The following is a 26,702-nucleotide window of genomic DNA, read 5'->3' on the forward strand; positions in this document are numbered from 1 at the left end:
TGTGCACTACGTGAACAGGACACAGGACAGAACCCAGGGTTTGTCAGCATTCAGGTATCAGCAGGCAGCGTGAGCGCAGCGGATGGCCCCGGTCACGTCTGCCAGGCACATGCCCCTTGGCGTGGGGGGCTGTTATTGACTATGGTTGTCGCCTCCCCACCCCTGGCTGCAAATCTAGGGCAGTGCACCTAACCCTAACCCTGGAAACAAAGGGGAAGTCCATCATTCCTCGAGGTTCCCAATGAAAGGTGCTACCAACCTGTAAAGTATCTTCCGCTTTTCTAAAGCAGTGGTTTACAAGCCTGTGTGCCAGAATCAGCTGGGGGAGTGCTTTTGAAAATATCCCAGTGCCAGGTTTCACCTGCAGATTCGGATTCTGACATGTCTGTGGGGGCCCCACCGACTTCAGTATTTTTTCGACCTCCCCAGGTGATGCCGATGTGTCTCTGGGTTTGAGCACCGCTGTTCTGCAGGGACAAGCGTATGAGCTTCCTACAAGAGCAACTAAATAAGGACCGAAGAGGCTCCTGTGGCGTTTTACAAAGGAATTTACGGTTGCAGTCAGTAGCCAATCAGTAGCCAATCAGTAGCCACGGCTGTGGGGCGCCTGCCCTAACCCGAACGCCTGTGAGTGGCGCCTCATACAGGGTTCTAGAGCAACTTGTAAGGCTGCACCTTCACGGAGTCCCGTGCTTAGCACTGAACACTTCATGAAACACCCTGCTAGCAGAAAGGGAGAGGCTTGTAGAAGGCAGGTAGGCACCGGAAAGAGATTCTGTTGTTTTGTCTCCATGTTCCTACAAAGCCATGGAGAAGCAGCTGGTGTAACAAAAGCTGACCTTGGTTACACGGTAGCAACAGGATTAGGGAGCTGCAAAATACAAAGAATGATTCAGAGGAGCCACGAATTAGAGTTGTGCCACAGTTTCCAGTTTCCGAGGAACTTGAATGTTCATTCATTTGAACTCAACCTACGCAGGTAGGTGAGCTGAGCAGAAGCCTCCAACCTCTTCTACAGCCGTAGAAATTAGTCACGTGTCTGATCGCTGGAGGCAGGTCTGATGCCCTGGTGATCCGAGTCCAGGGAACCATCCAGGTCCAGGGTTCTTCCCAGAGCCCTCGAGTTTTAATAATTAGGGTGGCTTACAATGCCTTATCCTCTGTTATTTACTGTACACACACTGTGAACAGGTGGAAGAGGGTGTGGGAGAGCTGGCCAAAAGTGCAGGGGACAAAGAGGCCGCATGAGGTGTTGGACACATACAGACCCAGGTGTCAGGAGATAGGGCCCTGTCTTGTGCTATGGCCTGAACGCTTGTGCCCCCCCACCCCCCCCCCCAATTCCTACGTTGGAATCCTAATGCCCAAGGTGATGGCATTAGGAGTGGGGCCAGGAGGAGGTGCTTAGGTCACAGGGTGGCGCCCTCACCAATGGCTTCATGCCCTTGAAAGAGGCCTCACAGTGCTCCCGTCCCTTCCACCAGGTGAGGATACAAGGCGAGGCGACACGGATGAGGGCTCTCACACTGGCTCCCTCACCCTGGACTTCCAGCCTCCGGGACTGTGAGAAATAAATGTTGGTTGTTTATAAGCTGCCCCATTTATGGCATTTTTATTATAGCAACCCAAAGAGACTAAGACGCTCCATGTGGTCACTCACTGGCCCTGGCGGGAGGTCATCTCAACACTTTGACTTCATTTTCTTCCTGTGTGAGATTATCAAGGCTTCTTCATGTTCTATGCACCTTCTCCGATGCTTTAATTCCTCTTCAACCTGCGGAGGTGTAAATGGTCTTACAGGAACGATTAGCCACTTTACAGGAACCCAACTACCAGCATTACACAGGTCAGTCACTGTGAAGAATAACAAAAAATTTACCAGGTATCTTGGTATGTATTTATATCCACAACTTTGAAAAGACAGTTTTCGGGAGCAGGTTGGGGGGACGCTTGCAAATCTACTTCCCCTAAATATCTTAGCTGGCGCTCTCCTATGGCTATTATGTCCTTCTCCATCGCTCACCTTCTTCTAATTACTCTTTGGAAGAGGTTCTCCGTGAGGTTTAGGGTTGTCATAAAAGTCCCAAAACGTAATTGCAACTTGCTTTAATTACGGTGTCAACATAGCAAACCAGAAGTCGTGGAATTTCAAAATCGTTGCAAAATCCCTACGCATGACTGTCACTGCATACTCATTTTGATCCCCTTGTCTTCAGATTATAGAGGTCCGCAAAACTAAAATCTAAAAGATGATGAACACGAGAAAGCGTACAGAGTTTATCATACTTGTGGCCTGATTATTTTTAGCTTTACGGTCTATTTCCTTTTTGGTACTGGTCTCGTTTTCTTGGGCGCTTTGCTTCACTGTTTTAGCGTTTATGTCTGTTCGTTTATACTAAGTAAACTCACAAAGCACAGACAGGGTCTTTGTCATTTAAGTGATGCTGCCTATCCCCTGGCCGGGTGGAGGGCACACTCTGTCATCGATTCCTCCCAATTCTGAACCACGAGAAGGCAGGTGGTCGCCCCAGAAAACAGCGCTGGTCTTGCACCCGGAGTCACGATACAGTCTGGCGAGCGATGTCCACTAGATGTTTCTGTTCTAATTAGGGGTTCCACGTGAAGCTTCAAATAGCAAGAGACCAGGTTTTGGAGTCAGGCAGACCTTTGTACACATGCTGCTACCGTGTTGCTAGTGGTTTTCTGGAAATGCCAGGAATTTTGCGAGTCAGTTGGTAGAAAAAGCCATTACGAAAAATTAAATTTTCCCAGCTTACAATGAAAGAATTGTATTAAAAACAAAGGTGTTAATTACTTAAAAGTCATCAGATCCTGATTATTTACTATCCTTGATTCTCATTATTCACAGTAGTTATGTTCTTTAAAGTGGCGTGAACGCTGAACGAGGGAATACAATGCGAGAAGCACTCCTGGTTCCTGGGGAAATACAGGGTTAGGTGCCTGAGAGCTTCTGGTCACATGATTTGCATCAATCCATCAATACACAACCTTGTTTTATGTACATTTCTATTTAATGACACCTATTTAACACATACTGTTGATACTGTGACAGTGAACTCAACAGCCAACAGCGCTCTACCTCACGCCTGAATGACGCTGATCTAACACGTGTCTTCTCTCCGTGGGGCCCATCACAGCCTTCCTGTCCTCAGGAACACCAGACGGCACTTCAGTACTATGCTTGCGGGCCACCGCAAACAGCAAAACCACCAACAAAAGCACAAAAATGCAGGAAATGTGGCAATGAATAGACTGCAAAACAGGATACTTGTTCACAGTCTGAGAGCTGAAACAAGAAGACAGAGTGTTGCTGGTTCAGCCTCAGCTGGGATCAAGCGTGTTTGGGCAACTCAAATGTTTCGTTGCTCTGCACGGCTGTGAATGACTGCGAAAACATGGCAAGGATTGACTTTGGGGTTACAAATGAATTTTAGCAAGTAGGATTTGCACATAGGGAATCCACAAACAATATCTCTTGAGGTTATTGATCTTTATTGTATCTGTTTGGTGGAAACCTAACTGTGTGCTACAATGTGTCTCTTCCCAAGTCTTGAGTGCAGTGATGTCACTCTAGTTGTTTGAAACTGGCCACATGGGAGTATTTACACCATGGAAACTGGCACTGCCACAGACCGAGGCTGGATGTGTTGATTGTCTAGATTTAAGATACTGATGGAGAAAATGTCAATGCAGATTAAACTTAAAACTGTACAATGTCTAGACCCATTGCATGGCAAGTAGAACAAAAAGTTGAGGAAATATTCTTCCAGTATTCAGAAACTATTATCTGACTCAGCAAAGAAGGCACACCCTGATGGTTGAATGGGTGACGTTCTGACATGTTGTTTGTTTGTTTCATTTGTTGTTTGTTTCATCTTAATCTTTCATGTACAAAAATATCCACCAATGTTCATGTCAAAGCTAAAACCTTTTGTCAAGTGCCATAAAAGGTATGACAAAAATCAACACGAGCATTCTGTGAGAACAACTCTCAAATGGAATTTACAATTATGTATTTTATTAAGATTTGTCAGTTGTGTCCTTCCCATCCTTTACCAGGGACATTTATAACTTCAATGTGTCCATTTCCAGAGAGCTGGCTGTTTAAGCAGCATAATCCTGCTCCTAGTGACGTGGCCTCAATTACTTAACCCCAGGCCTCAATTGAGCTAGATGTAAAACAAAGATAAATAAATACACCTTCCTCATACAGTTTTGAGCATTGAATGCATCATGGCTCCCAATATATCCTTTACAGGGCAGATACTTGACAAATTGCCCGTCCCCATCTCCTTACCTGGAGGACAGAAGCGGGTCCGATCACCCCTGGGCACACCCATCCTGTATTCCCAGAGCTCGCCCTGGACAGCTGTTTGTCCACACTGAAGTCTCCTTAATTAACAGGCAGGTGAAAACTCACCACTAGGTGGCATAAGCAAGATGCCTTTGATGGCTTTAGTGCTTCAGACAACAGAATTGATTTGGAACACTGTACATACGTAACCCTCACCAGGCTAGAGCACAGATCAATGAAATGTTTACAGTCTGCAGTCATGGCATTCCATGCAGATAATTCGAGTCTGGTGATCCATGCCGGCACCCTGAACGAAAATGTTAACCTCCCAGCCTCATTTTGACAAGTGTAAATAAAACGAGTTAAGCTCCGCTGGCAGAACCAAATTCCCTTTGGCAAACCTAGGTTCACAGTGTCGTCTGACCACGACTGGCTGCTCTGCACTTTCCATACTCATGGCAGGTATGTCCAGCTTAAGGTGGAGTCAGAAAAGTCCTCCAGCCCCCAATCTTCTTGCCAGATCTCCCATAAGCAGTACTGACGTGTTATTCTGGAAACTGATGCTGGAAGGAGGTGACGCACTGGCAGCAAGTGTAGGCAGAGCTGCAAAGAGCTGAGGAGCTCCAGCATTCCCCTCCTCACCTCGGTCTGGACCTGGGGACTCTCGGAGAGGCCACTTACCTTTCCTTTGGAGGGTAGGTGACAAAGGGTCCCTCCCTGAAGTCTCAGTGAAGTCTGCAAGGGTTCACCTGCCACCTGTCAGTGAGAATGTTCAATTCCAAACGGTTCTCACCTGTTCAACCACACACTTCCATCCACTTAGACGCCCCAGCACTGTGGGGGAATCTCTCAACCAGTTTCCCACTTAAAAACAAAACACTAAACATCAACATTTTAGAACTAAAATACTAAAAATACGCCTTATTAGTTTTCTGTCGACATGAAATTCACAAATAAAGATTTTGTAAGAAAGGTGTTACAGTATCATAGCTAGCTTGATTTATTTCCACCAATTTCTTCTCTGTTCCAACATCTCCATTAATGATTTTGATGAATAGTTTTACACATCTGGGGTGGTCCTGGTCATTCTAATGAGGTCTCTCTGAAGCTGTTCCAAGGTGGATCAATACTGAACATAAAAGAAAACATCGCTTTCTCGTGAAGTACAGATATCGCTCTCTATCTGAACACAACACAATGTTACTTTGTGTTCTTGAATGAAACTAAATGCAGAAGTGGGTTTTAAGGACTTTAACCATAGCATACATTCCTGGGTGTCTGTGTGGTGGTCTTTGGATATAAGTCTGACAAGGAATGAACCTCAAATTCTTAACAACTTTGAAACACATAATGGCTCAGAATGAATGAAAAGGACCACAAGGAAGCCTTTTTTTTTTTTTTTCTTCAGAGTTTATTTTGAACTTTCATTTTTGGATAACCAAGCAGCTCTTTAAGGAGAATGCACAGAAGAGTCATTCTGGCACTTTTGGATAGCACATAAGATTTTTTTTAATAGTCACATTCAGTCCACTTGCTCAGTCCTTACTCCGTGTTGGGAGAGCAAGATTAGCCCATAGGATTCCAGAGTTAATATGTAACCGTATATACAAACAGCCAATAAAACCATAATGTTGGCTCGTGGCCAAAGGGATGGAGTAGGGGGGAATCTTTAAAGTGTCCTCTAGTCTATCTTAGCTAAACAGAATCCACATCACACAGGAGAACTAGAGAGTACACCGCACTGGAATGAGAATTCTGCACATAAACGGGCACTTGGCAGCATGCAGGTTAAAGAAAAGGGGTATCACTTAATAACTTTATAAAATCCAGGCAGTTCCATTACAGGAATTAAGAAAAACAAAGAGGAAAAAGTGAGGGACTATCTGTGGTCACTGTAAAAAAGGCACTTGGAGTTTATGGGACCAGAGTTGAAGGATTCTCAGCTGATAAAAAATTTCAGTATGATTTCTTTAAAAGGCTTGGATGTTAGGAGGTGACACGCAGGAGTTTCTGAAAGAAGACACCGAAATAAACCACCGAGAAGCAGAACAGATGAAAACAAAGGAATAAAATCTTGATAACCAAACTGGGTTTAAAAAAAAAAAAAAAGAAAAAGAAAAAAAAAGAACCCCCCCACCCCCACCTTCCGAAACAAAACCCAAGCAAAGCAGAAATCTAAGCAAAGTAAGAGCACGAAGAGCGATGCATAGCTTTCCTTTGAGGTGATGCATACCTGGAGACACTAAGTGCCAAGCTATTTTCTCAATCGTAACTTCACAGGAGCGTTATCGTGTTAAAACTGATTCAAGCAATGCAAAGAGTTTCATCTGTTCCCGGAATCTGAAGGAGAACCGAGGTTAGCGTCAGAACCCAGCAACCTCACTTGTGGTTTTTCAGTGTCCTGGGGGGGACACATCAAGCTCGCGGAAGGACGCTGACACACTGCGTTCGGCCTCTTCCCTGGCGGTGCGGCACCCATCACCATCATGCTTTCTTTGGAGTCCTGTCTGTAATTCCTTTCTCAGCAAATGGTGACGCAGGAAACGTCCACGGCCACTGGCTGTCGTTGTTCAACTTCTTCCACAAACGCGGAAGTGCTTTTTGGCAATTTTGTTAGATTCCACGGCAGGGTGGCTCTGCAGTCACTCATTTAATGTTAAACGCCATCAGGGGTCGCTCCTCCCGCTTCTGCCACGGGCTCTTCTTGTCCTCTCCTTGGTCGTCGTCATCATCGTCATCGTCGTCCTCGGGAGCAGGTCTTCTCTGATCGGGGCTGGCTAAGGGCTCTGGGGGGGCGTCCGCAGTTCGTTTGGTCGTCTCCTCCTGCAGGCTGGGCAGCTGGCCGCCGCTTCTCCGGCTGGAGCTGTCCAACAAGCATCGCAGGGCACTGTCGTCGGGGGTGCAGACGGTGGTGCCACACTCACTGCCGCTTTGGTCCATGTCGTCCAGATACACGAGCTGCGTGTAGGTGGTGCTGTCCGCCGCCCTCAGCTCCTTCTGTGGATGCTCCTGGACGGGCGGGTGGTTCTGCGGGAGAGACAAGGGATCTCCTCTTCCCTTCCGGGCAGATTTTGGTTCGTTCATATCCACGCCCGAGTCCAAGCTGGCATCGTTACTGCCGTTCCTTCCAGCTCTTTGGAGATCAATGTAGGAATGTCTAACGTGGGCGTTGGACCTGCCGTCCAGGGAGACGAACCAGGCCCGGGGGTGTGGGAGTGGCTTCCCGCCACCGAGTTCCATCAGAGCCTTTTCCGTCAGGAGCTGGACCTCGCTGTTCATCTGGGCCAAAGCCGCATCGTTCAGGGAAGCTGGGATGGACAGAGACTCCGACATGGACGCGTTCTGCGCGCTCCACTCCCGGCTGCCCGCATCCTGCAAATGCTGCTGAGAGATGGCCTGGCAGGATAAGGGCTGGGCTTGGATCTGAGAGGAGGGGTGCGGGAAGATCCCTGTGTGAGGACTGGCGAGCTCAGCCTGTAGCCTTCCGATTTCCAGCTGCTGGTCTGCGGGGACGACCAGGGGCTGGCCCACATAGGACTGCTCCCCGGGGAGTTTCATATAATGAGCGGGGATGACCAAGGCGGGCAACACTTTCCTGTAAACGCTGTCATTGACCTGATCCACGGAGCTACAGCAGATCAACTGGCCGGGCCGCGGAAAAGACGTGGGTCTTTCCAGGTGGTCTACGGAGCGCGACATCATACATTCAGTAGGTCTGCGGTCCAGCAGCTGTTCTTTTTCGGGAGATGAAGGCGCGGGGTACATGTGTTCCTGAATGGTGATCTTACTTCCTGTGGAGATATGGTTGACGGAGGCCTGACCATCTCTGTCTTGCTTCTCGAATAAAGGCTGTGACAACATGGCATTGTAACTCCTCCTGTAGTCACTGTGGCCAGGGGACTCATAGCCTTCTCTTTCCATAGATTTCCTGGACTTTAAGGGAAAAATCTCCACGGACTTACGGTAGTCTTTTCCCAACGTCCCACTTGGTGTCAGGTTATCAAAGGAGATTTGGCTTTTATCCTCTTCCTTATGAGAGAGGAGTTCCTCCCGAGAACTGAATTCTTGGGAGGTGCTGTAGGAAAGCTTCAGCATGGGGGTGTGCATGTCCACTTCTCCATTGGAAGACATAATTTCTAAATGGACCCCACTCATCAGCTCCTTTGTGCCTGGGGCGTCTGGGCGGCCGTGGCTGGTGACAGAGAGTGGGCCCGGGAATTCCGACTCCCGACGGGAAAACAGCAAGTTGATGTGTGACATGGAAGTGGACTGATCTCTTTTGGAACTCTCCAGGGCTGCAGGAAGCTGCAGTTTCCTATGGTGCTGACGAGGTTTCAAGCACTTCCGCCTGCGATCAAAGAGACAATCCAAACCCAAAGATTAAAGAGTCTCGTCATAGTCAAGTTTCAAGTAAAACCCTAATTCTCAATTTCCATAGGAAGAAACAAGACACAACAACGAATTGGCAGCCAGAAGCCTGCTAACCCCACCCGTCACCAGAGCAGCACAATCCGCAGATTTCACCCTCAGGCTCTTGTAAGTATATTCTGCGGTCTTCATTCAACAGTGGTTAACCAAGAATTGACAATAACATTCTCACAAACCGAAGAGAGGAGGCGTCACAGATAGAATACTTCTGCTTTGTCCTTGAGAATATCATCTCTTAATCAGTGTTTAGGAATATTCTGAATGAATCATAGGACAACTGTCAAACTTTATTTTATAACTCTCTTTCTAAGCAACGTTGTACACAGCATGCCTCACGTGTCCTGTTCATTCTTTTCCAAGTTAGATGACAAGTGCTCTCAGTTCTTAGACCTTTTCTCGTGAGAGAGAAAAAAGACCTCCATATCAAAGCTTGCACAAGAAATTCCAAATGAAGAAAGATACTGCCAAAATGGCAAAACGTTACCTGCAATAATATAAAAGGAGACACAGCAGCACTAAAAGTATGAAAGCCATTCCTCCTAAAATGGCCAAAAGAAACACCGTGTGATACGTGGTAATGTCCTGGGTGACAACGGGACCTAAAAGGTCAGAAAAGAGTATTTTAGATTTGCAAAAATCTTTCAATATAAAGAGGGATAATGAATGACAACATAATGTTTTGCTTAACTCTTTCCGCCTGGGGCCTGGAGCAAGGGCCAGATGAGAAAACCCTTTAGATGATCATCACCATGTCACTCAGTGAGCAGGGATGACCGTTACCATAGCAGCAGTGGCCAGCAGCGCTCTGAGGACGCAAACACTACATGCAGTGTGTCACGGGTCCCTCCTTAGCCGAGAGCCACATTTGTTCAGCATGCTAAACACGTGCTTCTTAATTTTTTTAAAAAATGCATGCATGATACTATAAGGAGTGGGATTCTTCCTCTCAGAGAGATGGCCTGACTATCAGGAGATTTTATACTGCGGGAGAAAAAAAGAAAATCCCAAGGTTTTATGCTCACTTTCCCTAGGTAGTCATTATGACCGTGTGGAGAGCCCTTTGCCGAAAAACATCAGTTGAGGTGTATGAAAGAAATGTACTATGACAAAAAACATCCCCAGCTTGTTCCAGGGGTGTCAAGTATTTCTCAAATGCCTTCCTCTACAATATCTTTTCAAAGTGACTAACCTGACGTGGCCACCAAGGGGGTTATCAGAGATAAACAGACTTTCTTTTTCATTTACATTGTAAAGAATCCCAGGAGGTACTTTAACTTAAGACTGTTTGTGTTCAATAGTTGTAAGAATGTATCTTAATGTCACTGGAAACAGATCGATAGTGACAACGGAAACCTCCGCAAATTACGGTATTTGGGCTCTTCCTGGTGTCCAGGTAACCCGTCAGTGCCCGAAGGTGGGAAGGAAGGAATGCGGTTTTTCTGTTGTTCCAGGGTAGCATGGTTCTGATTACTGTATACCGTAAACACCCATTTCCTTATTGATTGTTGAAATTCTAAGGGATAGATTTCTTCAAAAATTTTTGGAAGGAGACACATTTCGTTAAGACCTTGATAAACCCAAGGAGGTTTACTAGTTTTTCAAAAATAGTGAAATAAGTTCAAAAGATATTTTGAACTACTCTCTCCCAAATATAATTCACTACAGTGGGGTGGACTTAATATTTACAAAAGTTGGAAAAATATCTGACAGCTATATCCTGCCTTAATCATTCAGAGAAACAATTTTTTACTCAACCTCCAGAGGCATAGGCAAAGCCTTGGCAGGGATCACCAAGAAATCTGGGGTACACATAAAAATCATTTCCAAATAACTGAAGCTCATTTCCTTTACATACTTAAAATGTTGCTATTTTAACTTATGCCAATGGAAATCTTTACAAAATTCACAGCCATACTTCATTTCCTTTTTGACCAGAGAATTAAAGAGGAAAGCCCTAATTATTTTCTTGGTGGTCTTGGGCTCATTGAGAGCACAGCATCACTGTAATTTGTTTTAATAAAAACGATGGCTGTGAGGTTACCAACGTGTGTGTTTCTACATGAAATGCCATCAGGGGGGCCCTGCAATGTATACTTTTCACAGCTTTTTTTCCTCTTCCCTCACTGCTAGGAAGCTTGCGGACCCACACCCAGGAGTTCTTTCTCACCTCTTTACAAAAGTACCTATTTATCTGTTGCACGGTGGGAAAACTGAGAGCCAAGGTTTCTGAAACAGTTAACTTTAATGCATGGGCTTTGTGGCCTCTGCTTCGGTAGTGAAGGAATTTCTTTTCTTTCCTTCCTTACTCTTCGTCATTTTGTAGATATTTCAGATTTGGAGACTGAGCCATTTCTGTACCTGGTTCATGCCTATCTTGCTACAAGAATACCATAAAGGAAGACGCATACTCTCCAAACACAGACTAATGTGTACATTTTCTGAGTAGGGGAATATAAAGCAAATGGTGACAGATTTTTCAACACCCATCTAGGAATGGCCTCCATCAAATTAGTTACTTTGGGAATCTCAGTGTTCATTCCAGTGACAAGTCCATGGCTAAAACACTTTGGACTCCCATTTTGGAACTGCCTTTATGGTTAATTTATGAGACACCTTTTAATCGTAGCACATTTTGACCTAGGCTCAATCATATACTTTATTCACCAGGCTGGGACTCTTAGACGTACCTAAGACAAATCAAAGGGACCCCTCGGAGCCTAAAAATTTGCCACCAGTGAAAAGTTTTACTAATGAAGGCAGTCCGAGTGATACAGATTTAAAAGACATTCTAAGCAACGGCAGCCATCAAGGGAAGAAATTCTCCCTAGGTGACTATTTTGAAAAACAATTCTGGAATACTCCCTGGGATAAACTAGGGCACGCAGGTTAAAAAGAAATAAACTTCCAGTCACACTTTGAAATATACAAGTTCATTCACATTTCCTGAATGGAGATGAATTTTCTTCTAGACACAAAGCAACTGATTGGCTTTGAAGCCTTTGGGAAATGCCAAATCGAGCTTTTTGCCCCAAGGAGCCGTCCATGATGACTTTCCGTGAGTCCCTGTGTCGAATGCCTTTCCCTACATGTTCTCTTACATCCGGCCACAGCTGTTTTCAGGAATTAGGGAGGAGGTCTGTATCGCCTCTGAGGGCTTTAGATTAAGAATTTCCTAGGGCAGCTGTCTGAGAAAAACAGAGACCCAAGACAAGATGATTTTCTACGCATTATTCTTATCCTAGATGGGAAAGTTCCAACCAGAACTCCTCCCCCATGAAATACCTTAGTTTCATCATTTGGCTTTTCGGACTCTTCAACCATTTTTGAGTTAAGATGTCATGTCCCCGTAGAAGTTATTTTCAAAGTGTACTCAGCCGGATCCCTCAAACACATCCTGCCCCATCACGGGTGTTACCTGGGTTGGGAGGAGACATGGCTGCCACCCAGTACCCCAACTGAGGGGCAATGTATGTCCACGTCAGCTGGCTTCCTTCCTGATGCACCAGGCCCAGACCGCTCTTCAGCCACGTTCCTGTGGGTGCAGAAGAAAACCCAAAACTTCAGCTGTAGGCATGCTCAACTCCTATTTAAGATTTCAGCATATTGTACGAGTCCCCTTAAATGGCATCTTTACAACCCGTTAGACAGTCAAAAGGGTCTGGTGGACACCTAGAGGCTGCACACAGCTTTCTGTAGAGGTTCTTTTCAACTCCCTTCAGGGGCAACTTTCGCTTTTCAGTTTTTCTTGGCCTTCCCCATTAAATTCCCTTTAGCCACTTTATCAAACATCCCTGCTTCCACACACACAGAATTTCGGCACAAGCTTTTGGAGTTTAATAGGAGAATAAAGGTAGCATGATTGAGGTCGGCGTAAGTGGAAAGAGGAGGGGGAAATCCAGCGCTGTTTATACTCTTTACGTTCAAGCAAGAGAATTTCCTCTCCGGAATCAGACTGGCTACGTAAGGATTAATTAGGCCAGGGTTTTTTGTTTTGTTTTGTTTTGTTTTTTTTAAATATCGATTCCTCGGTCCCACCTTTGCAAATTCTGACCCAGTAAACCTTACCTAGGTATTTTTAAAGGCTTCCAGTTGGTGCTGATGCTGGGAATACATCCAGGTGTGTACCCTGTCTTCAAGTTAGTAGTTTAACTAGTCTGTACCATTAATGAGCCCCTACTATGCACTGCCCAGTCACACACAGTAGGTGTGTTTATATACAGTCATTCCTTTGTATGCACAGGGGATTGGTTCCAGGATCCCCTGTGGATACCAAAACCCGCGGCTACAGAGGGCCGACTGTACATTATCTATAATTCCCACAACAACCCTTACAGAGCTGGACTTCCTTTCCCTTTCTGCATGAGGACACTGAAGACGGGTGAGCTGTATAACATTTCCGAGGCCTCCCAGGGGTGAGGGGCAGAGCAGGGGACCCGAGGTAGATCTGTCCTCAAGGCGGGTGCTCTTTCTTCCACTCTCCCGTGCTGCATCTCCTATAAACCTTCCAGGCATTTGAGGACTTCTGCACTTTGCACGGTTTCTAGGAGCAGACCCACTGCCCAAGGCCATTTGGCTGTCACCTGTCTCACGCGCTTAGAGACAACCTTGCTTTGAGGCCCATGACGCAGGCTGGCAGCAGAGCCAAGGGAGAGCGCTGGCCAGGCCCTCCACGGCCGTGTCCACACCCGCCCGACCCACCAACCAGCATGGAGACATCGGTCACTTACTGCTCTGCCTCAGGGCCCACAATGCTCCTGCCCGACTCAGCTGGCTCCTCCGGTCATCCACCGGAAATGGCCATGTGGATAGCCCAGTCCACTTGGGAACGAAATGCACCAACTGTGCCCTAAATATTCTACCCTCCAGGCTCCAAATCTTTGCCTTGCCTGTGTACACACATCACTGAGGTAGCAATCGTGGATTTTTTTCTTCCACCATAAGAAAGAAACAATAGTGGGGGCTGCTTCTAAGGCCTATCAGTTGCCATAGCAACATTTAAATGTAACGGGTGGAAAGGTGCGTGGTAATGTCTCCAAGCTCGCACACCTCCTCCTCTGCTCAGACAGCAGCTGAACAAAGGAGGAAGACGAGAAGCTGGGCGTCAGCATGCGCCTTGCAGCATCTGACATTCCCATGCAACAGGCTGAATCATGGCTCCAGACGGTTTCAGTTCAAGTTAGACGAAAATACAAGTTAGATGAACATAACTCTAAACTGAGTATGAGAGCCAGGGTGCCTAATTCCGACTCTTTTCTGAAGAACACGAACCCAGAAATGATTCAGCCACTCAGAGCTTCACTTACTTCTCCAGGGCTCTGGAGGGAACAAGAGACATTTGACACAGGAAGTGAAAGGGTTTCTATGTTAGGTAAAAAAGTTTCCCTGAAGGGAGAGAAAGGGATTTTGTGCAACCAGCCCTTGGGGACCCAGTACAGTTTAGCTCATGACTTGCACACCACACCCCACTCCCACACATGCTCTCTCCCACAATAAGAACCCTGCCAGGATCTCCACATCGGCCAGGAAGTGGCCTTGCATTCTTTGGTTTACAGTTCTCCCCAGATTAGAGCCTTGAGTCACTGCTCTTTGAATGGAGCGGATGCTGGGTTAGGCTAAAGGGGACCCAGAGGGAAAGAGCTGGAAGCTCAGAGTCCTCATTCCTGCTCATTCAAGGGCAAACCACCTAAGTGGACCACTAAGTTGCTTCTGCCTTCTGTAACACAAGCTCATCAATTGGAAATACTTTTAAAAACACTCCCCGTTACACTGGGGACAAGCCTAGCAGGTGGACACACACACACTCGACCCAGCTAACAAATCCCAATGCCCAGCCTCCAGGGTCCTCTGTCTGACACAGTGGTGGCCATGCTGGTGGCAGCCAGAAAGGCCAGTGACTGAAGGACACGCAGCTGCTCTGGGAGCACGGGGAGGAAAGAATGCCACCTGAGGTGGGTGGGCCAGGATTCTGGATGAGTCGAACTTTGATGAACAGGCAGGACTGTCAGTTGGGGGGTAGGGGTAGGGTGGGGGGAGCACAGAGAAAGAGGAGGAAGGAATCACGTGGACAAGGGCTTGTAAAATGAAGGGGGGGTGGGATGGAGGCACAGGGTGGAAGGGAGGGAGGGAGCAGCTGGGTGGGAGCTGGAAAGGAGTGTAGTGTCTGCCTGCCAAGGGCTGGGCAGGGCTTCCAGCGCCATCAGCATTGGGAGGCCACTGGGACCTGTAAGTGGAGGTGCCACTGGACAGAGCTTGGCTCACCACCTGCCCCTCTGCCAGGCCCCACCCCCAGCCCCTCACTTCTTCCCACGTCAGTCCTCATCCTGCACTTTGACCAAAGCCTGCAACTTTGCCGGTGATTGTGGTTCCCACCTCACAGTTTCTCTCTCTTCCAAAAAGAATCTAGCCATCTTTCAAGATTCAAGTCACGCCACGTGTTTTCCCAAGTTCCTCCAGCACTCAAGCATCTTCCACACCCGGGCACTCCTAGGCCACAGGTTCCTGCATCGTCGATTTTCCAGAAACATCCATTGCCTCAGTTGCTAACCTGTTGTCCTGTCTTACCTCCTCTATCAGACTGCAGGCTCTGCAAGGGCGGGCCCGGTCTGACAGTCCTTTGTCTCCTTGGTGTAGGAACTCAGTAGTACTTAAGAATGAGACACAGCCAGATGTGCAACCCCCACAATACCAGATGACCTTCTGTGAAAAGCTGGATGTGGCCGGCAGGAAAGACCTGACGGAAGTGTGGTTCAGATCAGGCTACTGCCCTTCCCAACGAAAGGGAACAGAGCCAGGGGGGAAAGAGGCATTTATTTTGGCCTAAGTTTTCCGTAAAATGTACCCATATTCAGCGAATAAAGGATGCTGCTGCCTTGGGATTCAACAGTCATGCTGTTATTGGCAAAAGCCATTTCCAAGCGTTCTGTGCTTTGTGAGAGGAAATAAGCTACAGGGAACACAAGAATGTATGAATTGTGTACTAGAAACATGCTTCTCATGACTGAAATCCTGATGCTGCAGGATGAGGACACTTTCCCCACCTGAGGAGCTGGCACACATAAGGAGTTCGTTGTACTCACGGCTTGGGAACTAGTGCTGGAATGTTCCTTGGTGATGCTGACAGCAAACAGGTCTCTATACAGTTTCTTCTGTTGGGTGAGGTTATGTGACTAGTGGACCTGTGGCCAGGGTGCTAAGTGGGGGCCCCTCTCATCCCCCTGGGGGCCCCAGGCACCGCTCAGACAGAACAGGGGAGGGACCAGACTGCTTCTGCTGTGTGGACAAAGGGAAGCTCCAGCTGGGAGGCCTCTGCTTGTTCTCCTCATCTGCCCCTGGCGTCCTGGCTGGGGCTGCCTCTGCACACTCCTAGGTCAGAACAACTGCCCGAAGGGATGTCCTGGGTAAGCCCATCTGTGGGGACAGAGCCCCAAAAAGCAGTTTCCAGGCTCTCGGCCTCACATAGAAAGGTGCTGGCTCAGGTAGTAAATGGCCATCGACTGTGATCAAATGGCCATCAGCTGTGGCTAGTTGGCCGTCAGCTGTAACCAGTGAGCCACTGGCCACTAATATAACTGCCGTGGCTACACTAGCAGCAAATAGGGTTGAGAATTGTGTGGCTCCTGGTTCCTGTGTCTCCAACCCAGCTGCCAGTGAGAGTATAGTGGTGTGACTCCACTACCTATGGCTTTGTGGGTGTTCCTTTTTGGCCTCACCGTGTCCTGCGTTCTTATGTGGGGAGCAGGAGCAGAGACCCCACAGGCCGCCCTGCATGACACCATCTCCTCTGTGGTCCACACACAGAGCAGCCCTGGCAGCTGCTCCCTCCGTCCCCCTGCACCCGTGCCTCTCTCCTTGTTTCAGCCCAGCCCTTCCTCATCTCTTCATCCCCTTTGGAGGGCTTCCTACTGACCCACTCCACGTCCTCTACACAGGTGGGCAGTGGAGGCAGCTGCTGGCACATGTGCTGTCCAGCTGGGTCACCTGATGAAGGTGCGCGGGGAGGACCTTGCACTTCCTCGTGCCCCTGCCCCCCCAACTAGGTTTCCTTCATGCACAGCTGCTCCTGCACAGAGTGGGGGTGGTCAGCTGTTAAGTGGGTCTGTGGGGAGTAGGCTGGTGGCCACGAGCGCCCCTTTGCTCTGTCCAAGGCCTGTGGGGTGTCTGTTACTGGGACTGTATGTGAGTGACGGTTATATAGCTATCCTTCAGGAGTCACTAAAGAGTGAAATTCTGCATTACTGAAATTTCTAGAACGTTCATTTTTCAAATAATTTTTAAAGCATTTGAACTCTTTAATGGGATCTTCAGCAGAAATTAACATTTAAAACAGATAAAAGACAAGCTGCATCAAGGTGAAAAGGAATCCCCTCTTCCCCTATGGCAACCCCCAAGACATCTGAACACGGTTTGGAAGCAATTCTGTCTGTAACTTGGGTCTTATTTGCAAATTGGGAAGGGCAGTTTCATGGAACTCTAAAAAGGATTATTCACTCCTGCCTTATACACGAGAATGTAATTTTGATTTTTCCTAACTCAGGGTCACGTTACGATTAAGTACAATGCTAGACTCTAAAATACTGATGGCGTTTGGGCCTCACGGAATGGGTGGCTCTTACACTCAATCCCCCCACCCACGCCCACGTGTGTCTCCCTTTTTGTGCTGTTATCAGTGCGTCTGTTATCAGCTCTGCTCCCTCACCCCCAGTAACTAACTCCCCAACTCCCCACCTGGGGAGACAGGCTATTGGGAATTAGATAACCCACCTCATTAAAACTGTCTCGGGGAGAATGTCCACAGGCAGTGCGAGGGGTTGGGAACAAAACCAGACATGGAACAGTGGTATTCTGAGTCCAAGGTCAGTATTTTCCTTTTTTTCCTTCAACGCGACACTCACAGATCGGTTTTTGTCGGAATGGTCACTCTCTAGAGGGAAACCTTACACAATGGAAAGATTTAGAGATATTTTCAAGAATAAATACTTTGTTGAACAATCATCCTGATCTCTTGAAAATGAGTTATGTATTCAGCTGGCAAGGTTCGTTGTGTACAAAGCACTGTGAGTTCTTCTCTTGGAAGCTCCCTTTCACTACAGTGATTATTACACTCCATAATTGACAGGCAGAAAGGATGCGCCTTACACTGCTCTGTACGAGCTGATGGGGTCTCTCAGCAGTCACCAAGGGTCCTGCTTTCTTGCTTGGTTACCAAGCAGTAACGAGATCAGCTTTTATTTGCAAAATATAAAGAAAAGTGAGTTTAAAAATGTAACAAATGGCTACCAAAATGGAAAAGGACTCTAAAATACAGAAAAGGGCCAAAAACGCCCTGTCTAATTTCATTATGACCTAAAGGGCTCAGATTTACCTGGCTTTTCCTGCCTGGAAGTCCCTATTTTAGCAGCCAGGCTACCTCATCTCAGCATTTGGTAACAAGCAGAAAAATCTGTTATTAGGAGCACGATTGATTTTGAAAAGAAAAGGGCAAGTGAAGACCCACACTTTACTAGATTACAGATGGAAGTTGGCACTTTGCACAGCAGCCAATGTACAGGGACACAAGTTATTGCTCTTAAACTGAGATTTGTTACCATGTCGGACGGACCTCAGAACACTGGGCAGATAAAAAGGGTTATACACTGGGCTATAAACACCAGGCTATAAAGGGTTAAGTGGTTGCAGGGAAGACTTCCCTGGATGCAAATTCTAGCTTTGCCACTTTCTGGCTGTGTGAACTGAGGACTTGCCAAGGGTGGCACAGGAGAGAACATGAGGGTCCCTGACGACATCACTAAGCTCCAGGGCGTCCTGGAGCCCTGTTTCACATCCCTTTTGCCATGTAAACAGTGGACATCCTCCAGGTCCAAGCACTTGTAGTTGGGTGTTCTATTTCGTGCAGCCAAAAGAGGATGGCGTGAGTTGTACTAGATCCATAAACTGGGACACCTGAAGACATTCCACAGCCACCCAGAAAACCCGTCTCAAAAAAGTTCTGTTGAGCCAAAGGTGAATATTCACCCTGTGAAATCTAGATAGCCATTGCTACCTACATTTTCACTGTGAAATAATCTGGAACATTTACGGTGAGAAGTGAGACACATACATGCATGACACAGGCATGAACTCAGACAGTAGGAGCCTATGGCTCTTGCCTCTCAGCAGTTGGCTATGGCCGGTAACCATCTCCTCGCTAGAGCTGTGGTGACTCTGAATAATCAGCATGGCACAGGATGGGCACTGGAACGCTCCTCTTAAGACGTATGCCCCTCTCAGATCCATAGATAATAATAGGTAGTTATTATTATTATTATTATTATTATTGTTAATTTTAATCGTAGGGTCTTTTCAGATCGCTGCATATGCTGAATTTCTCTACAAACCAGATGACTTACTTTTCTGGGCTTTCGTCTGTATTATCTTAAGCTATAATCTCTACTATACTTGTCTACCAGCTGTACCTACAGACGTGTCAAGGTCGAAGTCTTTTTGATCGCATGCTTGAACAAAACTGGGACAGTATCACTCACTAAAATCAGATTATAAGAACCCATCGGCCCTAAGCCACATTCCTCAGTGTAACAGAAACAGTGGCCATTTCTACTTCGGTATTGTAGAGTAGCCTTTTCCCCCCAAATTAAAGTCTATGCCTTTGAATAGCTATGCTTCCTTCTTTGGAATTACTTTTCCATGAAATCTGTGTGGAAGAAACATTCCTTTTTAACTACATAGCACAGCATTTACCTGCTGGTCAATTACCTACTCAATCCTGGGCAAGGAATCAAACCGGAGAGAAAAAGTTATGTACAGATGGATGGATTCTTACAGATTCAGGCAAGTACATGTCAGGACTGGTTTAAACAAGAATAAAATTAAGGGCAACTTGCTATAACCAGTGATCTTCTGTTAGAAGCATAAAATCACAGCTATGTTGAATTATTAGAAATTAAAACAAGAAACGAATCAGTCTTCAGCTACACCATGTTCCCTGGGTATTTTTAGGCTAATTTTTGAGAAACAGATCCTTAAAAATAAATGTAATCTAAGCAATCGACCCCCTTCCCCACCCCTTTTAGGTTTTAGCTGAGTTATCACAAGACGCACTAAAACAAGTTTTAGGAGAGAACAAATTCTGGCCGAGTTATAGAAAGCGTATGCCTTAAATCGGTAGCCAGAGGTAGTAGGATATATAATAGTATTAATAAAATTTAATGAGAGAATGCTGAACTTAGAATAGGTATATATAAATTTTCCAGCAAGTAGTATCAGAGTCCAGGCTAATTTAGGCCCATATGGAGGGAAATTTTGTTCATTACCCACTAAATCCCATATCCATTCTGCAATTACACCTCAGAAGGGACGGGGTGGGGAAGCAGACCAGGATTCCAGGAGGCACGGCCACAAATCCCCAGCATTAGAGAACTCGCTCAAAATGAGGGGTAGTGTAGTTCTCTAATGCAACAGAGAAGTTTGCAAACGTCTGCACAGATGCGGCAGGGTGCTCTAAGTCAGTGCTTGTTAAAGAGCTTGTTACAGTGGGGATCTGGTTAAAACACAGGTTCTGATTCAGTGGGTCTGATTCAGTGAGTAAAGTAGAAGATTCTGTGGTTCCCACAGCCTCCCCATCTGCTGACCACACTTGGAGTGGCAAAGCTCTAACTTATGTGCGTCTGTGGGTGTGGTGATTCTTCACAAAACCCTGAGACCATTTCCCGTTGTGTTGCCCTGGTGTATCAACTGGACGGCCCGCACTTGAAGCAACTTGGGAAATATTTCTACTATATTTAAAAGAAATGTCCTAGTCACTCGTCTGACCACAGGCCAGGAGTTGGCAAATGAAATTACAGCAGGTTCTCGAAGAACGTCGGCTGTTTCCATGTCTAACGTTGTTGAGATGCTGGAGGAACTTAACTCTTGTTTCTGTCACTCAGCCTCTTGGTACAATTGGTTTCAGTCAATGTCCTTTTGCTTACGTTGCAGTTTCCAAGAACCTATGGAGGATGGCATTAGGGGAGAACTTATCGTACCTACAAATGTCACAGGTAGGGCTCTGAGTGAGGAGCCGCATCTCTGAGTGAACTGGATGCCTCAGGTGTGCTCAGATTGGTTCTCACCTTACCACCTTTGTGTTGAATATTTTTTCTGCCCAGAACGTTGTGCCCCAAGACATTCCCATGTTAGGTACCTTATTTAGGATCTCAGCCCCAATGTCACCTCTCCAAAGGCTCTGACCAGCCCATCACTCCCTCTGGCGTCACTCTGTTGAATTGTCTTACAGTATTTATGCCATCTGAAGCAAGCTGGCTCATGGAATCCATTTAGAACAAAAGCTTCAAAATGACATGGACCTTCCCTGACTTGTTTTGTCGTTGTTTTATCCCAAGACCCTGAAACAAAATAACATCTGGGCCAAAGAAGATGGTCAATAAATACTGGCTGAAATGAGTGTATTGTTCGATTTTTTAAAAAAGAGAAGCCTAGCATTCCACAGCAAATCTTCCCAACTTTTAAATGTTGGCAGTAAATTAAAACACAACCAACAAACAAATGCCCCCAAATCAAGCGTGTGGGCCAAACTGGACACATGTGGGAATGGGTGGTTGGTCTGCACTCCCAGATTTTGTCCATTATTCTATTAAAGCCGCATTAAGTCTTGGCACAGAAGCAGGAATGCACGAAAATCTGATCTACTAGAAAGGGAAGGGGAGTTGAAGCTGAAGGAAGTCGGGTTCTGTGTCTCCCCTTCTCCACTCCCCAGCATCTGTGAGTACGCACTGAGGGCTGCCCTGGGCTGGGGCTCAGCTTCCTTGTGATGAAGGAAGACTGTAGCCCCTCCTACCTCCCAGGTTGTATTGAGAATAGTGATGAAAACGGTTGGTTTACAGTAACACCTGTTTTGCTAATAGACAAGCTCAGCTGGAATGAGTAGACAAAAAAATGCTTTTGCCAAATGACCCACTTCCCACCCCACCCCCTTCATTTAGGCACCCTTCACACAGCACGTTTGAAACAGCCGGGCTGCTGCGTACAGCTATCGCAGAGCAAGCAAGAACGAAGCATGTTCTGTGCAGACTGGGTTTGTACTATGTGTGTGTTATGTGTATGTGTGTGTACACAAGTCATTTTAAAGGGGTGATTCAAGGGATGGGGCAATGTGGGGACAGAGCCAGGAGTGCAGTTTCCAGGCTCTCGGCCTCACGTGGAAAGGTGCTGGCTCAGGTAGTAAATGGTCATCAACTGTGATTGGATGGCCGTCAGCTGTAACCAGTGAGCCATTAGCCACTAATATAACTGCTGTGGCTAAGCTAGCAGTAAGTGGGGGCTAGCAAGAAGATGGTGGCTGGCTGGCAAGCGCGGATTGCAGTTAGGATGGCGGGTTGCGGACAGTGTGGCTCCTGCTTCCTGTGTCTCCAACCCAGCCGCCAGCGAGAACATAGTGGTATGACTCCCCTACCTATGGCTCCGTGGGTGTTCCTGTTTGGCCTCACCATATCCTGCGTTCTTATGTGGGGAGCGGGACCAGAGACCCCGCCTGACACCCTGCATGACAGGCAAATAGAAACAAAATATTCAGAACTTAAACACGCCTGGCAGTTTGTTAGATGCTTTAGGTACATTATCTCTCTTCAGTTTCACACAACCCTGAAAGGCAGGTATTCTAAGATCTCCTTTTTGAGGCTAGAAATGTCAGGTGCGGAGAAGTTAGTGAGGTGCCCCAGGACAGGCCCACCCCTAACATTTGCAGAACTCAAGGCAAGAGTTCAAACGGAGTCCATATCCATTAAATCTAAATAGTAAGAGTTATAAAACAAGCGACCACACTGTTAAATAATGTGTCCTCTCCTCCCACCAAAACTTTCTAAGTTCCAGTGTAGAGTTCTTAGATTCCTCAGAGTACATGCGAAAGCGGCGTTCATTAGCTTACAACGGACCCTGCTTCTCAAGTCACCCCCAGCCACATGACGCCCAGCTCACATGTCCAAGCTCATTTCCCAGCCAGCAGCCACTCCTTGACCATGGCTCTGGCCTGGGGGTGTGCACATGTGGAGAAATCGGCCCTTGGGAGGTGGACTTGGGGGAGAGGGTCTGGAAGCTAGCTTAGGCCTGTTTGGGCAGGGAATCCTGGGCTCTTAGGTACCAAGAGGGTATTCTAGAAAGGGAGAACTTTCTAGAACTTTCTAGAAATTTCAGCTTCCAGGTGGCCACATCCCTTTGGATCAGTGGACCCCTCATCCCAGGGGGAAAGGGTACAGCTGGATGAGAGCCAGAGTGAGGCCCTCTAAAATGAGGGTCTTAGGGCCGGGTCCCTCTTGCTTTTGTCCAAAGGGCAGAGCCACTAAGAGGTGAAATGTTATTCTAAAAGATAAAACGAACTATCTTAAAGGTTTTTACAGTAATGTATATTTTTCCAAGATTAAAATCTTGAGTGTTGACGAAACTTTGCCTAAACTAGGTTCCAGGCCAGGACTACCTTTCATACCAATGATTTCCAGACCTGATTAATGTATGAAACCACTTTTAAAAGAAAAAAAAAAAAAAGAAATTCCCACACAATGTGTTGAGCTTATTTAAAAAAAAAAATCATAATGGGTTAAAGATGCCCTAATATAAAAGAGCTTAGCTCATACAAAAGTATAAAACCAAAACAAAGTGGTAAAAGAAACAGGCTGTAAAATTTCAAAATAAAATTCAAATTAAAAACATCCATTCAATGTACTACCTGATGACATGGAAGTGAAGAGAACTTGTCATTTGCAACATAAATTTTCCTCTTTGAACACACTTTGATTTCGCATTTCCTTACTAGGTGAAGGTTGTATCCTTTATGTACGACATTTACCGCTGCTCAGTTCGTATTAGTCCTATTCTATCAATAATCTATTCATAAAAGGAAATGCACGCTACAAAAGTATCTGATGGTTTTTAAATTCTGTATTGAGAGGGCGTGGGGGAAGGGGAACTGGCTGAGGGTGGTAAAGGTACAAAGTTCCCCTCCACAACTAGATTGAAAACAACCACTTGACTTGGAGCTGATGGGTCCTGGAAAAACACACTGTTCCCCAATATCCCCCAATTTAAAAAAATAAAAAAGAAAGAAAAGGTACAAAGTTCCGGTTGTAAGATAAGTAGTGAGGGTGCAATGTCCAGCGTGGTGAGTATAGTTAACGCTGCTCTATGGTACATATGAAAGTTGTTAGAGACTGCAGCCTAAGCCTAAGAGTTCTCATCACAAGGAAAACCCTTTTTTTCTCTTCTTTTTTTGGAGTGGTATCTGTATGAGATGACGGATGTTAAATAAAGTTATTGTGATAAGCATTTCATAGTATATGTAAGTCATTATGCTGTACACCTTGAACTTACACAATGTTGTATGTTAATTATATCTCAGTAAGACTGGAAAAAACTCTGTGTTGAATCCAGATGATGCAGAATATTTCTCATGTTGAGTTTTAAAAGATTTTTATCAAACCCCGAACCCCAGATTTAGAAATCCTGGTGAGCAATTCCCAGATTCCAAAGAAGCCCTCGGGGTCTGCAGGCCTCCAATGGAGAAACACGGGACCTTACTCAGGAGAGCCGGGACATCGGGCCCTTTGTCCATCCCAAGTCCCTATCCTTGATTTCCTCCCTTGTCAAGTGAGGACACCACCACCAGTTGCTATGAAGTCCAAGGGCGCTGGGTTGTGACCAAGGACAAAAGCAGAGTGGGTTCAATTCAGACGGACAACCAGCTGATCTCCCTTCCTAGTGAAACACCAGCTCTGCATACCAGCGGACTAACAATCCTACTTTATTCCAGTTAAAAGGCATCACTTATTCTGAAGCGTAAGAGTCATTTGGAAATAGGGAAACAGCAATGTCGTTCAAAATATGGAACAACTGATACAGCATGGGTATCACCCCGTCAGACTGGATGCCTGGGACATAGCAGGTACACGGCAGTCCTGGCTGAGACTGGCAGATTCAATTCAAAGCCACGAGGATGTCACTGTACCTGTACTTCTCTTTTATATCAGGCTCCACCAAAAACGCACCAACTAAATATGGGTGATGACGATTAGAATGATGACGGCTAACATTTATGGAGCCCTTTACTGAGTGCCAGGCACCGTGGTACATGCTCTCCATCCATAATAATTCTATGAGTTAGGGACATTGACTATTATTATTCCCATTTTAGAGGTGAGAAAACAGAGGCCCCCAGAGGTTAAAAGACTTGCTCAAGATCACACAGCTAGTAACCTGGGGACAAGCCAGGATTCAAGTCCAAGCTGTCTCAATGGCTGGGCTCCATGCTGCCTATCTCCTGTACACCCCTGCTACACGCAGTATAACCCGTGCAATATTCAAATCTATCAAAAATACTTTTGCCTTTTAACCACCCATGTCAGTGGAGATAGCTGAAAACAGAAGACATTTAAAAAGTATTGGGTTCTGAAGTCCATCATGGCAACTTTATTTTCCTAGTTGTTTTCCACCCAGGCTGATGTCAGAATGAGCATGTTAGTTGCAGTACTTAAAACCCAAACCAAGTAGTGGCAAAGCAAGAGGGCTCTGCAGCAGCCACAGGCTGGGGCATCCGACAGGTGGATGCCAACTTGCCACAGGTAACCCACAAAGTGAATATGCCGTACGTGGTGGTTCAGAGCTGACTGTTGTAACACAAGACGCATTTTCTTTCAGGAGGAACATATTGATCCACACACTCTAAGACCACAGAGCAGGCAACAGTCATTTGTAAGGCTTGCCAAAAATGGTTTCAGTTCGAGTCAGGCATGAGAAGTTCCAGTGCTATACGATATGACACTTTAGGAAAATGACGTCTCTAAAAATAGGGTTTCAAAACAAAAGGGGCCCTGAACGACAACCACAATACAGTAAATGTGATGGTATTATTCTCTACAAATTCTCATTTTTGGGGGGGAGGGGGCTACAAACACAAAAGGCTTAACAGTTCTTAGGAATGGATTGATATTACAAGATTGGTTTTTTGAGTTGCTAGGCAACATCAGAAAACAAATGTCTGTGGTCTGAGATCACGCTTGCATTCGTCCTCCCCACGGGCAGCGCATGCGTTCCGCGGCCTCACTCCAGTCCTTGGACAATGGGAATGGAACGTCGCAACTGTAATGCTAATGGTCCATCGTGGCAAAAAGATACCAATCTGTGTCTCGAAAACAAGTCATGGTTTGTTGGGCACCTGGCAGCCAACGTCTCTGGCAAGACAATGTTTTCACTGGACTGTCATCATTTACCCAAATTAAGTCCTACGCCTTCAGTGTTCTCTTCTGTTCATCACTTCAATCAGCTTTCTTTGCAGGTAAATTTCCCCCTCCTTCATATCTAATAGAAGCCCGATTCACTTTTACGGGCAATTTTAATATCCGGGGAAAAGAACGTAGAGACTTTTCCTGAGAGTTATTTCTTTGTTTCTAAGAAATAGCCTTCACTGTGAGAAGACCTATTTCAGATCATCTTTCTTAAGGATATAAGTGTAACCACTTAGATAGGTAAGTCTGCTTCCTTCTTTGTTTAATACCCTTAACTATCAAGTCTGTTCTTTTTGAAAAAAATTAAGGATAATGCGTATGGTTCTAAAATTAATATCACAGTGTAAATACATATTTGTTAGAGAAATGAACTCCCTTCTTTTGTTCTAACTTTTGCCCAGCCAATATAAGACAGTTCATCCTTATAATTTAATCACTACACCTCAGTATTGCAATGTCACCTTCTATCTGGACACATGCTGATGATATGTAGGGAAAAAGATAAGCTAGTGATATTTTCATTTTCTTACAGTTACAAACATAATTTAGTGCTTTAAGAACTCCCGCCCTTTCCTCCCTCCAAAACACAATGAAATGGAACAAAATCTGAGATCTATATTTTAAATCAATCTCCACCTTCAAGGGCAGGCTGGCTATGACTTACCTAAAAGGACTAGTTCAGTGAGCCCAGCATCAGC

At 46.1% G+C, this 26,702-nt stretch overlaps 1 protein-coding gene across 1 annotated transcript in view; it reads right to left on the minus strand.

The window, feature by feature from the left end:
• Positions 1-6,744: 6,744 nt before the first annotated feature.
• The window catches only part of FAM171A1 (family with sequence similarity 171 member A1), a 116,186-nt gene continuing 96,228 nt past the window's right edge, over positions 6,745-26,702 (minus strand). The window contains exons 6-8 of the mRNA XM_033100772.1: positions 12,159-12,275; positions 9,228-9,342; positions 6,745-8,663 (exon numbers count right to left, since the gene is read on the minus strand). Of these exons, the coding sequence (XP_032956663.1) occupies positions 6,962-8,663; positions 9,228-9,342; positions 12,159-12,275 (1,934 nt within the window). The 3' untranslated portion in view covers positions 6,745-6,961. The remainder of the gene's footprint in view (positions 8,664-9,227; positions 9,343-12,158; positions 12,276-26,702) is intronic.

Source organism: Rhinolophus ferrumequinum, assembly GCF_004115265.2.
Source record: "Rhinolophus ferrumequinum isolate MPI-CBG mRhiFer1 chromosome 5 unlocalized genomic scaffold, mRhiFer1_v1.p scaffold_110_arrow_ctg1, whole genome shotgun sequence".
Classification (NCBI taxonomy): Eukaryota; Metazoa; Chordata; class Mammalia; order Chiroptera; family Rhinolophidae; genus Rhinolophus; species Rhinolophus ferrumequinum.